Source organism: Nerophis lumbriciformis, linkage group LG06 (genome assembly GCF_033978685.3).
Source record: "Nerophis lumbriciformis linkage group LG06, RoL_Nlum_v2.1, whole genome shotgun sequence".
In the NCBI taxonomy this organism is placed as follows: domain Eukaryota; kingdom Metazoa; phylum Chordata; class Actinopteri; order Syngnathiformes; family Syngnathidae; genus Nerophis; species Nerophis lumbriciformis.
In genome coordinates, this window is record NC_084553.2 from 10,175,092 (window position 1) to 10,189,187 (window position 14,096).

The window sequence follows — 14,096 nt, forward strand, 5'->3', positions numbered from 1 at the left end:
CAGTCCTGATGTGTGTTTCCAATTTGGTGAGTTTTGAAGCATGTTAAGGGGGTCAAATTACAGCTCAAAGAGGCGGCGGTATAATAATAATAAAACGCTAGAAATACAATAAGGTCCTCTGTCCCAAAGGGACTCGGTCCCTAATAATGTGTTAATTCCACGACTGTATATATCAGTATCGGTTGATATCGGATTTGGTAATTAAGAGTTGGACAATATCGGAATATTGGCAAAAAAGCCATGATCGGACATCTCTAATTAACATTGCTGTATGTATACTTTTGACCCAGCAGATTTGCTCACATTTTCAGTAGACCCATAATAAATTCATCAAAGAAGCAAACTTCATGAATGTTTTTTTGTGACCAACAAGTATGTGCTCCAATCACTCTATCAGAAAAAAATAAGAGTTGTAGAAATGATTGGAAACTCAAAGACAGTCATGACATTATATTTTTTACTTTTCACCACGACTGTATGTCTGCGGCTTATAATCCAGTGTGGCTAATACAAACCCCGTTTCCATATGAGTTGGGAAATTGTGTTAGATGTAAATATAAACGGAATACAATGATTTGCAAATCATTTTCAACCCATATTCAGTTGAATATGCTACAAAGACAACATATTTGATGTTCAAACTGATAAACATTTTTTTTTTTTGCAAATAATCATTAACTTTAGAATTTGATGCCAGCAACACGTGACAAAGAAGTTGGGAAAGGTGGCAATAAATACTGATAAAGTTGAGGAATGCTCATCAAACACTTATTTGGAACATCCCACAGGTGTGCAGGCTAATTGGGAACAGGTGGGTGCCATGATTGGGTATAAAAGTAGATTCCATGAAATGCTCAGTCATTCACAAACAAGGATGGGGCGAGGGTCACCACTTTGTCAACAAATGCGTGAGCAAATTGTTGAACAGTTTAAGAAAAACCTTTCTCAACCAGCTATTGCAAGGAATTTAGGGATTTCACCATCTACGCTCCGTAATATCATCAAAGGGTTCAGAGAATCTGGAGAAATCACTGCACGTAAGCAGCTAAGCCCGTGACCTTCGATCCCTCAGGCTGTACTGCATCAACAAGCGACATCAGTGTGTAAAGGTTATCACCACATGGGCTCAGGAACACTTCAGAAACCCCCTGTCAGTAACTACAGTTGGTCGCTACATCTGTACGTGCAAGTTAAAACTCTCCTATGCAAGGCGGAAACCGTTTATCAACAACACCCAGAAACGTCGCCGGCTTTGCTGGGCCCGAGCTCATCTAAGATGGACTGATACAAAGTGGAAAAGCGTTCTGTGGTCTGATGAGTCCACATTTCAAATTGTTTTTGGAAACTGTGGACGTCGTGTCCTCCGGACCAAAGAGGAAAAGAACCATCCGGATTGTTATAGGCGCAAAGTTGAAAAGCCAGCATCTGTGATGGTATGGGGGTGTATTAGTGCCCAAGACATGGGTAACTTACACATCTGTGAAGGCGCCATTAATGCTGAAAGTTACATACAGGTTTTGGAGCAACATATGTTGCCATCCAAGCAACGTTACCATGGACGCCCCTGATTATTTCAGCAAGACAATGCCAAGCCACGTGTTACATCATTGTGGCTTCATAGTAAAAGAGTGCGGGTACTAGACTGGCCTGCCTGTAGTCCAGACCTGTCTCCCATTGAAAATGTGTGGCGCATTATGAAGCCTAAAATACCACAACGGACTGTTGAACAACTTAAGCTGTACATCAAGCAAGAATGGGAAAGAATTCCACCTGAGAAGCTTCAAAAATGTGTCTCCTCAGTTCCCAAACGTTCACTGAGTGTTGTTAAAAGGAAAGGCCATGTAACACAGTGGTGAACATGCCCTTTCCCAACTACTTTGGCACGTGTTGCAGCCATGAAATTCTAAGTTAATTATTATTTGCAAAAAAAAAAAAAAAGTTTATAAGTTTGAACATCAAATATGTTGTCTTTGTAGTGCATTCAATTGAATATGGGTTGAAAAGGATTTGCAAATCATTGTATTCTGTTTATATTTACATTTAACACAATTTCCCAACTCATATGGAAACAGGGTTTGTATATGCAAACATATTTTCGTGGTCTAAAACTAAGTGGGTGCGCCCTATAGTCCACAATATACGTTACTAACAATGGAAAGAAACCCTATCAGTGGATCTCTATTAGACACCAGCTGAAAAGTGATTCTGCTTGAGAAAAGGCAGTTTGTGCTTCTTCCCATGATGTGCGTGATACTTCTTTGCTTTTAGTGATCAGTAGAGCTATTGTTCAACAACAAAAAGCAACGCATTGTTCGCCATGTAGGTCATTTTTCTCCCCGCCCCAACCTTCGCAATTACTTTCGAGGCTTTTTGTATGCGCTCCAGTAGACACGGCCTTATGAATGATTCAACTCTGTCACGACTGCTGCATAAAGACAACAAATATAAAGCCCGGCAGTCGAGGCTGATTCCATTACAGCCGCCGCGGCGATGGGCGCGCATGTCAAAGTCGTACGCGCTCCCCGACCCCGCCGGCGCGCGGGGGCGGGGTGTTGATACGTGAGTTGGGGAGTTCAGCTGCCTGGTTCCGTGTCTGAATGCCATTCCCCCGACCGGCGTCGGGCAAATGGCGACGCAGCTGCTGACAGCGGGAGAGTCGCTCGACGCGGCGGCGGGCGAGCGTCGTCAAGCTGTAATGACGCCGACTGTAACGAGCAGCTGATGTATTGACAACATTACCGCTGCATCTCATCCGGTTCAGCCTGCTGGCTAATATAAAGTGGAACTGCATGGAGTTCTTCTACTGTATGTTGCACTTGCACTGCAAAAACTGAAATCTAAGTAAGATGAAATATCTCAAATAAGGGTGATATTTGCTTATTTTTTGTCTGATAAGATAATTCTTCTCACTAAGCAGATTTTATGTTAGAGTGTTTTACTTGTTTTAAGGGTTTTGGTCCTAAATCAGGGGTCGGCAACCCGCGGCTCCGGAGCCGCATGCGGCTCTTTGATCACTCTGATGCGGCTCAGCATGCTTACTTGCTGAACCCCCCAATTTTCCCGTGAGACTTACGGATTTCAGCGCCTCTCGCAGAAAACTTCCGGGGTTAATATTCACCGATTTTCACCCGTACAGCTATAATAAGGGCGTGCCATGATGGTACAACATTTGGCTCCCTCTACAATCTGTATTAACAGCGTGCCAGCCCAACACTTGTTATACAATATACATCTTCTGCTTGCACACGTACGTGACAGCAAGGCATACTTGGTCAACAGCCACACAGGTTACACTGACGGTGACCATATAAAACAACTTTAACACTCTTACTAATAATGCACCACACTTTGAACCAAAACCAAACAAGAATGACAAACACATTTCGGGAGAACATCTGCACCTTAACACAACATAAACACAACAGAACAAACACCCAGAATCCCATGCAGCCCTGACTCTTCCGGGATACATTATACACCCCTGCTACCACCAAACCCCGCCCCCACCCCAAGCCTGCTCCCTCACACATCAACCGCCCCTCTCTGTGCGTCGGTTGAGGTGGGCGGGGTTTGGTGGTAGCAGGGGTGTATAATGTATCCCGGAAGAGTTAGGGCTGCATGGGATTCTGGGTATTTGTCCTGTTGTGTTACGGTGCAGATGTTCTCCCGAAATGTGTTTGTCATTCTTGTTTGGTGTGGGTTCACAGTGTGGCGCATTATTAGTAAGAGTGTTAAAGTTTTTTTTATACCGCCACCGTCACTGTAACCTGTGTGGTTGTTGAACAAGTATGCCTTGCTGTCTCCTACGTGAGCAAGCAGAAGCCCGATTCAACATGTGGCTGATCAGGCACGCTAGTTATAGTGGGCGTTATATGCTTACGGACTGTATCCCTTGCAGACTGTATTGATATATATTGATATATAATGTAGGAAGCAGAATATTAATAACAGAAAGAAACAACCCTTTTGTGTGAATGAGTGTAAATGGGGGAGGGAGGTTTTTGGGTTGGTGCACTAATTGGAAGTGAATCTTGTGTTTTTATGTTGATTTAATAAAAAAAAAAAAAAAAAAAAAAAATAAAAAAAAACGATACCGATAATTAAAAAAATGATACCGATAATTTCCGATACTACAATAATTAATCACAATATTTTAATCAAAAAACTAGAACGATATGGCATCAGAGGGTTAGTCTTAGGGCAGCCGAACCGATCCAAATATCGGATCTGCTGCCGATATTTGCCAAAAATTGCGTATTGGCAAGGCATGGGAAAATGCCGATCCAGATCCAGTTTAAAAAAAAACTCCGGTCCGTGTTTTCCAACGCACCGATTTAAATAATACATTCCACTTTTCTGCTGCTCCCTAATTTCCGTTCCGCATGTTCCAGCACACCTTCAACACATCCACGGGTCTGTGGATTCTCACGCAGTTGCTTTTAGCTGCTGGCATTACACGACAGGCTCTTCTCACTCTTTCCTGTGTCTCCCTCTCACAGACAGCAAGCGCACCTTCTTACACACGTCACATACTGTCACGTCATACGTCACATACTGTCACGTCATACGTCACATACGTATACGTCCTCTCCCAGCAGAGAGCGAGGTAGCGGCATGGCTAACGTTAGCTCTGATGCTAGCGCAGCCGTGTGACCATCGTTCCCTCTAAGGTGCGCGCCTGCGCAATTGCCAAGCACAAAATGTAATAAAAAAATAAGCGCATAACAATTTTCGACACACGGACACGACAGAGAAAACAGTTTTCGTCATCATTGTTCAAATATTGTGACGTCTGTCGAGACGCTTATCTCCATTCGGTGCCACACGCCCACACCATCAAAATGCCGAGGCAAACATTTCCAGATCAACACCGTTTGAAAAAATTAGTGATTTTTTTAGTTGTGATTTCCTTCTCTGCATGAAAGTTTAAAAGTAGCATATATTAATGCAGTATGAAGAAGAATGTTTTAATGTAGACATGCAAGCCTTAAAAGAAAATGTTGAAAATCAAGACTACATTTCCTGCAAATGGGTGCATTTCTACCCTATATTTTAACTTTAGATTTATTCTCATATCAAACTCTTTTGGCTGTCTTTTTGACACTTACATCCGGCGCCCCCCTCCACACCCTGAATTATAAATAATGTAAATAATTCAATGTGATTATCTTGTGTGATGACTGTATTATGATGATAGTAAATATCTGATAGTATATATCTGTATCATGAATCAATTTAAGTGGACCCCGACATAAACAAGTTGAAAAACTTATTGGGGTGTTACCATTTAGTGGTCAATTGTACGGAATATGTACTTCACTGTGCAACCTACTAATAAAAGTCTCAATCAATCAATCAAAACACATAGAATCATCATACTGCTGTGATTATATGCATCAAGTGTTCATTCAAGGCTAAGGCAAAATATCCAGATATATATCGTGTATCGCAATATGGCCTTAAAATATCCCAATATTAAAAAAAGGCCATATCGCCCAGCCCTAGTTCAATGATGCCATTTCTGTTTGTCATGTATAATTTTGTCTATTTTGTGTTTATCCTTGAATAAACAGGTCAGTTTCTTGTTACCAACCATTGTGTATTATTCAAACTCCCCTAATTCAGCTGGCTAGTTGTTATCAAGAGTACTAAAACCCTTTTCAACATGATTCTGACAACTAAGTAGGCTATATAACTTTAAACTTTAATACATGCTCGGATAGGCCAGTATCGGTATCGGTCAGTATCGGTATCGGTATCGGATCGGAAGTGCAAAAACCTGGATCGGGACATCCCTAATATTGAGTAAGACATGCTTGAAACTAGGGATGCTCGATAATGGCTTTTTTACCGATATCCGATATTGTCCAACTCTTAATTACCAATACCGATATCAACCGATACCGATATATACAGTCGTGGAATTAACACATTATTATGCCTAATTTGGATAATCAGGTATGGTGAAGATAAGGTCCTTTTTTTTTAAATTAATAAAATAAAATAAGATAAATAAATTAAAAACATTTTCTTGAATAAAAAAGAAAGTAAAACAATATAAAAACAGTTACATAGAAACTAGTAATGAATGAAAATGAGTAAAATTAACTGTTAAAGGTTAGTACTATTAGTGGACCAGCAGCACGCACAATCATGTGTGCTTACGGACTGTATCCCTTGCAGATTGTATTGATATATATTGATATATAATGTAGGAAGCAGAATATTAATAACAGAAAGAAACAACCCTTTTGTGTGAATGAGTGTAAATGGGGGAGGGAGTTACTTTTGGTAATATAGTGTATGTTAAACTATCTGAATAAAACATCTTAGCCTTGTTATAGGTAACAAAGCCAATTAGTGTAATACTTCATTTAACCCCCTGGAGCAATGCTCCCTCTAGGGTTGTCCCAATACCAATATTTTAGTACCGGTACCGGTACCAAAATGTATTTACGTTTTAACATGTTCTATCTACACTTCTGTTAAAATACAATAATCACTTATTCTTCTGTTGTTTGGATGCTTTACATTAGTTTTGGATGATACCACACATTTAGGTATCAATCCAATCGGTTCCAACAATTTTACTCTGGAACAGGGTCCGGTTTGTTTCGGTACAGTCCCTTGATTTTTTTTTCTTTCCTATGATCCATTCTTATCCGAATTGTTACTCTTTCTCACAATACCGCAAGTAGCCATGTAAACAAAATCTACAACCAGCAAAATCACGTACCCTAGTACAACAACAAATGTGTCTCGTGAAAAACCGTCCGACCGGAACTCTCTAATAACTAAAGTTCCGTGGGTGAATAATGTAAACTCACTACACCAGTATGTTTTCAAGATTCAAGATGATTTATTGTCAATTCTTAACATGCACAAGACACACAAGAACTGAAAAGTATATTTTCGGCACAGTCCCACTAAGAGCAGACATACGTTACAGGGAGACAAGACGAGACCGCCGACGGGGCAGCCATTTTTACGGCGCTCCTTAAAAAAAAGGTGAGAAAAGGTGATTGAGCCCTATTTATATAGCTTGTTGCTTTTAGACCCTCAGTAGCCATTTTAGTTATTATTGGAATGACAACCACCTTAAAACTTTACGTTTTGTGGACCCCAAAGGGAATAAGCGGTAGAAAATGGATGGATGGATGGTTAAAACCCATAAATTGTGCAAAACAATTAGATAACTAGCATGCAAAGGTGGCTACACTGAGAAACAACGTTTTTCCCTTCATGTCTTCTGATTGTAGTGCATCAAAGAAAAAGTACCGTATTTTTCGGACTATAAGGCGCACTTAAAAATCCTGTTCATTTTCTCAAAAATCGACAGTGCGCCTTATAACCCTCAAAGCAATTTTATTCGGTACATGGTGTAATGATAAGTGTGAACAGTAGATGGCAGTCACACATAAGAGATACGTGTAGACTGCAATATGACGCCAGTAAACAACACCAAAACTTTAAATGTTCCATTGAAAATAAAGAACATTACAGAAGGCGCTCAAAAATCTGTCAAAATGTTTTAGTACGACTTTGAAGCCGCACCGCTTGATGGATTGTCGTAGTCAGAGGTACAAGTATTACTATGGTGTGTGCATAAGGCACCCATTAGCAGACATATTATCTGGCGTTTTGTTTCACAATATTATGCAAAACCAACTTTTATTACCTTTTGGTATCTGCTGATCTGTTTTTGAAATCTGCATAAGTCCTGAACATTTGCGCATGTCCGCCACTGTAGTCCGTGCTGATGCCGTAGTCGACAAGCTTCTTCTTTTCCTCTATCTTCTTGTTATGGGAAATTCATCCCCCGAGGACACCTCCACGATGGACGCTTTTGACCTCCCTTTTTCTCAACAAACACCTGGTGTCGAACTCTGAGATCGGCCCCAGTCCACAAAACATTTCAACATCACACCCAAGTTAATTGGACATACATGCACGCACCCGCCCCTTCCCCAACCAACGCCTTCACCGCCGCTTGTTTGCCCCAACTCCCCCTCCCTCTGTTGCGAGTTTGTTGTGACTAAATGTAACGTGTTTATGTTTGCATTGCAAATGAGGTTTTTTCCCTTGGACTCAGTCTGGACCCCCTCTTGTGGATCCAGCCTTTGACTGATATTTTTTTTACTCTTCCCCCCCTTTCCCAATATCACCTTTTCTCGCCTTTTTTTTAAGGAGCGCCGTAAAAATGGCTGCACCGTCGGCGGTCTCGTCTTGTCTCCCTGTAACGTATGTCTGCTCTTAGTGGGACTGTGCCGAAAATATACTTTTCAGTTCTTGTGTGTCTTGTGCATGTTAAGAATTGACAATAAATCATCTTGAATCTTGAAAACATACCGGTGTAGTGAGTTTACATTGTTCACCAGGGGCGTCCCTAGCTTTTAAGGACAGGGGGGGGCTTAGCCCCCAGGAGATGCACAGAGTGCGAGCGAACGTAGCGCACGAGCACAAAACTTCACAAACGGCTAACAAAGACTTAGAAATGATTCATTGTTATTATTATTATTTAAAAAAATGCACAGGACAAAATGAAATGCTCCCCGGGACGATGGCTTTTAACCATTTTTTTTCTTTTTCTTTTTATGTATTTATTCATTTTACATTTTATATTAAATGTCTCGGTTTTTCCTCCCTCTGAAAATCCTATGAAATGTTTAACAAGCCATCCTATAATAATACAACAGCTATTAATTTAACAATACAATAAAACAAATATATTTAATGATGTTTTTTTCATTATTTTAACAATAGGCTAATGTATATTACTTTATATAGATTCTACAAGAAACACAAAACTTAAAAACTAAATTATTTACAATTGCACAAACAAAGTTTCGTGCAGCTTCACTCATTGTAAAGGAAGATAATGTGCTTCGTACACTTGCAGGACCGCAAGCAAGGTCGCAGAGAAAATGCGGACTGGAATTTGAGTGATGTGGGCATTTTCTATATGAACAAGTGGAATGGATTGGATACCGACGCACGAAAGGGGCTCTCTACCTTACGCTATGAAGTGAGGGGAAACTGAGTGAATAATAACAGGTTATATGATTTATTTAAACTCATATTCGGGCCGATTTATAATGAATATGTCGGCATGTATTTGTAAAAAAAAAAATATATATACTGTATATAACACCAAATTATTTAGGGGGGCTTAAGAATATTTTAGGGGGGCTTGAGCCCCCCTAAAATAGGCCGAACAACGCCAATGTTGTTCACCCACAGAACTTTAGTTATTAGAGAGTTCCGGTCGGACAGTTTTTCACGGGACACATTGTTGTTGCACTAGTGAGCCACGGATGAGGAGACGCTGCTCCGTTATTGATTGAAGTAAAGTGTGAATGTCATTAAAACAGTTAGCTCCATCTATTTGACACTTCTTCCACTCCCGTCCTTGCACTCTACACCGCTACAACAAAGATGACGGGGAGAAGACGCTGTCGAAGGTGAGCCACGTAAACAAGACATACCTGCCAACTTTTGAAATCAGAAAAACCTAGTAACCAGGATCCAGGGGCCGCAGGCCCCGGTAGGTCCAGGACAAAGTCCTGGTGGGGGGTTCAGGCCCCCCCGACGCAAAATGATTATTAGCATTCAGACAGGTTAAAATGTTGCTAAAACCATCACTTTTCTATCAGTCACAGTGACTTTTCAAAACAAAAATATTACAGCAAAAATCATATGGGTTGATTGACATGTTTATTCTGTAAGCTAACTTCAATAGTTTGAAATTATTTTGACAGTTAATGCCAGTTATCCTGTCAACCTTTCACAAGACTTCAATTTGTCAATTGAAAGTATAAACAGTATAAACGCTTTTTACAGTAAACAAATGGTATAACAGTACTAAACAATTCCATAAAAAAAAAATTGGTGTCATTATTAACTTTCTGTCCAAGCTTGTATAATCTACTGCCTTGTTCAATTGTAAAAAATATTCTGTGCCTAAAATTCACATTTCTATCACAATTATCATACTGTAAACATGGTAAGCTAACTTCATTAAAATTAATAGTCCTGTCAATAGCATGGAATTACAATTCAAATGTAGTTTTTTTGTAAGCCTTTCAAAAAAATTCAAAATATGAAAAATTAATGAAAATTAATTTAAGCCATCAGACACTTGAAAAGTGGCACATCACATCTCTAATGTAATCATTTTAACTTTTCAACAGAAATAGCACTGCAAAAATATTAAGGACGTACTTCTGTATTTTGGTAGTTATGCTGTCAACATTTAACAAGATTTCTTCAACTTGGACTTGAAAGCATAAATAGTATAAACACTTTTAACAGTATAACAGTACTAAACAATTCCAATAGATAACATTGGTGTCATTACCTTTTTGTGGCTAAAATCCAAATTTAGCGACGGCATTAGACTTGTGTTTTTTTGTCCCAACGTGGTCTTTTACATCGCTAATTCCTCCGTGTCCGATCGAAAAATCTTGTCTGCACAAGGTGCAATTCGCGTAGTTTTCACCCTTTTTGGAACGGATAATTATTCCCGGATAGGCTTTTGAATATTCTGCACGGAATGACTGCAGTTTTCTTTTCGGTTTAAGACTCGTTTGCGATTTTTCTCCGGCTGATTCCATGATCGTTTGGAAACAATGGGCAACAGGTGCCTCGTGCTTGGCAGCGGTGCTATAAATAGCCTCGCGCATGGCATTCGGAATGGCTCGATAGGAAGTTACGGGAAGCAGTGTCGATTGTCATTGTTGTTACGTGATTTCGTGAATAAAACTTTAAGAAAATATTTTTTTTTAATTAATGAAAAAACGTATTTTTTATCACTGCAACCGTAACCCGGAATAGGCTGATGAAAACCGTACTAATTACGGGAAAACCGGAGTAGTTGGCAGGTATGATAAGACCGCCAGCGACTGCCAGAAAGCGACTTGAAGATGATCTGTAAAACATCATCTATGCAATATTTTGACCAAAGAACCACCATTACATGTTATGTAGACCACAAGGAAGTGTTCTACATTTAGAAAAAAATCATAACATGACCCATTTATTGCAATATCCGGTGCGCCTTTTGTATGAAAAGACCTGACTAGACCCGCTCATTGGCAGTGCGCCTTATAATCCGGTGCGCCCTATGGTCCAGAAAATACGGTAACTGAAATTAAACCTGGCATAATGCTACTTTTACCGTTTTGCAAATGACTCTTTTCATTGTAGAAATTCCAAATCAAGTCTTTACCTTCTCTGGTTCATCGCCCCGTGTCCTCCGTTGTTCTTCCCTGGTCCCCAGCTGTGGCGGCGAAGAGGCGACAAGGAGCGCAGGCTGCTCCGGAAGAGGCAGGAGCGCCGCAGCACCTCCGTCACTCGGTCTTTGGCCTCCTCCTCGGCCTCCCTTCCCAGTACTCCCGCGCTCCCGCCGCCGCCTCTGTCCGTGGAGACGGAGGCCCCCCGCGACGTGATGACTTCCTCCGGGCTCCAGCTGCTGCCCAGACCCTGGCTGCCGTCGGGACTGGAGCTGGACGGACCCACGCTGGCCGTGTCGTCCGTGGAGGAGCAGGAGATGGAGACCTCGCTGGTGCTGTCGCCGCCCGTCACTGGCTCGTCATTCTGTCAGACATTTGGATATTGTAAGGCATCAGGCTGGCTGAGATACACGAAACCATTCAGAATTTACGTATATACGGTCGTGGTCAAAAGATAAGACCCTCTGGAGGAAAGTTCTGTGGTCAGATGAAAATGATGAAAACAATTTGAAATGTGGACTCGTCAGACCACGGAACACTTTCCCACTTTGCATCAGTCCATCTTAGATGAGCTCGGGCCCAGCGAAGCCGGCGGCGTTTCTGGGCGTTGTTGATAAATTGCTTTTGCTTTGCATAGTAGAGTTTTAACTTGCACTTACAGATGTAGCAACACATTGTATTTAATGACAGTGGTTTTCTGAAGTGTTCCTGAGCCCATGTGGTGATATCCTTTATAGGGATGTCCCGATCCAGGTTTTTGCACTTCCGATCCGATACCGATATTGTTTTTGCATTTCCGATCCGATACCGGTACTGACCGATACCGATACTGACCGACACTGGCCTATCCGAGCATGTATTAAAGTTTAAAGTTATTTAGCCTACTTAGTTGTCAGAATCATGTTGAAAAGGGTTTTAGTACTCTTGATAACAACTAGCCAGCTGAATTAGGGGAGTTTGAATAATACACAATGGTTGGTAACAAGAAACTGACCTGTTTATTCAAGGATAAACACAAAATAGACAAAATGATACATGAAAAACAGAAATGGCATCATTGAAACTAGGGCTGGGCGATATGGCCTTTTTTTAATATTGCGATATTTTAAGGCCATATTGCGATACACGATATATATCTGGATATTTTGCCTTAGCCTTGAATGAACACTTGATGCATATAATCACAGCAGTATGATGATTCTATGTGTTTTGATTGATTGATTGAGACTTTTATTAGTAGGTTGCACAGTGAAGTACATATTCCGTACAATTGACCACTAAATGGTAACACCCCAATAAGTTTTTCAACTTGTTTAAGTCAGGGTCCACTTAAATGGATTCATGATACAGATATATACTATCAGATATTTACTATCATCATAATACAGTCATCACACAAGATAATCACATTGAATTATTTACATTATTTATAATCCAGGGTGTGGAGGGTAAGTGTCAAAAAGACAGCCAAAAGAGTTTGATATGAGAATACATCTAAAGTTAAAATATAGGGTAGAAATGCACCCATTTGCAGGAAATGTAGTCTTGATTTTCAACATTTTCTTTCAAGGCTTGCATGTCTACATTAAAACATTCTTCTTCATACTGCATTAATATATGCTACTTTTAAACTTTCATGCAGAGAAGGAAATCACAACTAAAAAAATCACTAATTTTTTCATACGGTGTTGATGTGGACATTTTTGCCTCGGCATTTTGATGGTGTGGACGTGTGGCACCGAATGGAGATAAGCGTCTCGACAGACGTCACAATATTTGAACAATGAAGACAAAAACTGTTTTCTCTGTCGTGTCCGTGTGTCGAAAATTGTTATGCGCTTATTTTTTTATTTGATTCTGTGCGTGGCATAGATTTGCTATGCGCAGAGGACGCTTAAACAGTGCGCAATTGCACAGGCGAGCACCTTAGAGGGAGCGTTGCTCGCACGGCTGCACTAGCATCACAGCTAACGTTAGCCATGCTGCTACCTCTCTGCTCGGGGAGGACGTATACGTATGTTACGTATGACGTGACAGTATGTGACGTATGTCGTGACAGTATGTGACGTGTGTAAGAAGGTGCGCTCGCTGTCTGTAAGAGGGAGACACAGGAAAGAGTGAGAAGAGCCTGTCGTGTAATGCCAGCAGCTAAAAGCAACTGCGTGAGAATCCACAGACCTGTGGATGTGTTGAAGGTGTGCTGGAAAATGCGGAACGAAAATTAGGGAGCAGCAGAAAAGTGGAATGTATTATTTAAATCGGTGCGTTGGAAAACACGGACCGGAGTTTTTTTTAAACTGGATCTGGATCGGCATTTTCCCATGCCTTGCCGATACGCAATTTTTGGCAAATATCGGCAGCCGATCCGATCCAAATATCGGATCGGGACATCCCTAATCCTTTACACACTGATGTCGCTTTTTGATGCAGTATCGCCTGAGGGATGGAAGGTCCGTAATATCATCACTTACGTGCAGTGATTTCTCCAGATTCTCTGAACCTCTTGATGATATTACGGACCGTAGATGGTGAAATCTCAAAAATTCCTTGCAATAGCTGGTTGAGAAATGTTGTTCTTAAACTGTTGGACAATTTGCTCACGCATTGGTTCAGAAAGTGGTGACCCTCGCCCCCGTCCTTGTTTGTGAATGACTGAGCATTTCATGGAAGTGTCATGTCTGTGTGATCATGTTTTGTTTTAGTCATGTTCGGTTTTGTTTGTGGACTTTTTGTGCACTTTTGTTTGTTTTGTCACCATAGCAACCATTAGTTTTCACCTGTTTCAGGTTTTGAGTCACGCGCCTGTTTTCACTAATCATGTCTGTAGTATTTAAGTTCATTGTTTTCAGTTTGTCTTTCTGGCGA

General features: G+C 40.8%; 1 protein-coding gene across 3 annotated transcripts in view; it reads right to left on the bottom strand.

Moving 5' to 3' along the window:
• LOC133608457 (uncharacterized) overlaps positions 1–14,096 on the bottom strand; it is a 444,769-nt gene that overhangs the window by 126,217 nt on the left and 304,456 nt on the right. For all 3 annotated transcript variants that reach the window (XM_061963698.1, XM_061963697.1, XM_061963696.1), the window contains exon 12: positions 11,228–11,595. In XM_061963698.1, the coding sequence (XP_061819682.1) occupies positions 11,228–11,595 (368 nt within the window). The remainder of the gene's footprint in view (positions 1–11,227; positions 11,596–14,096) is intronic.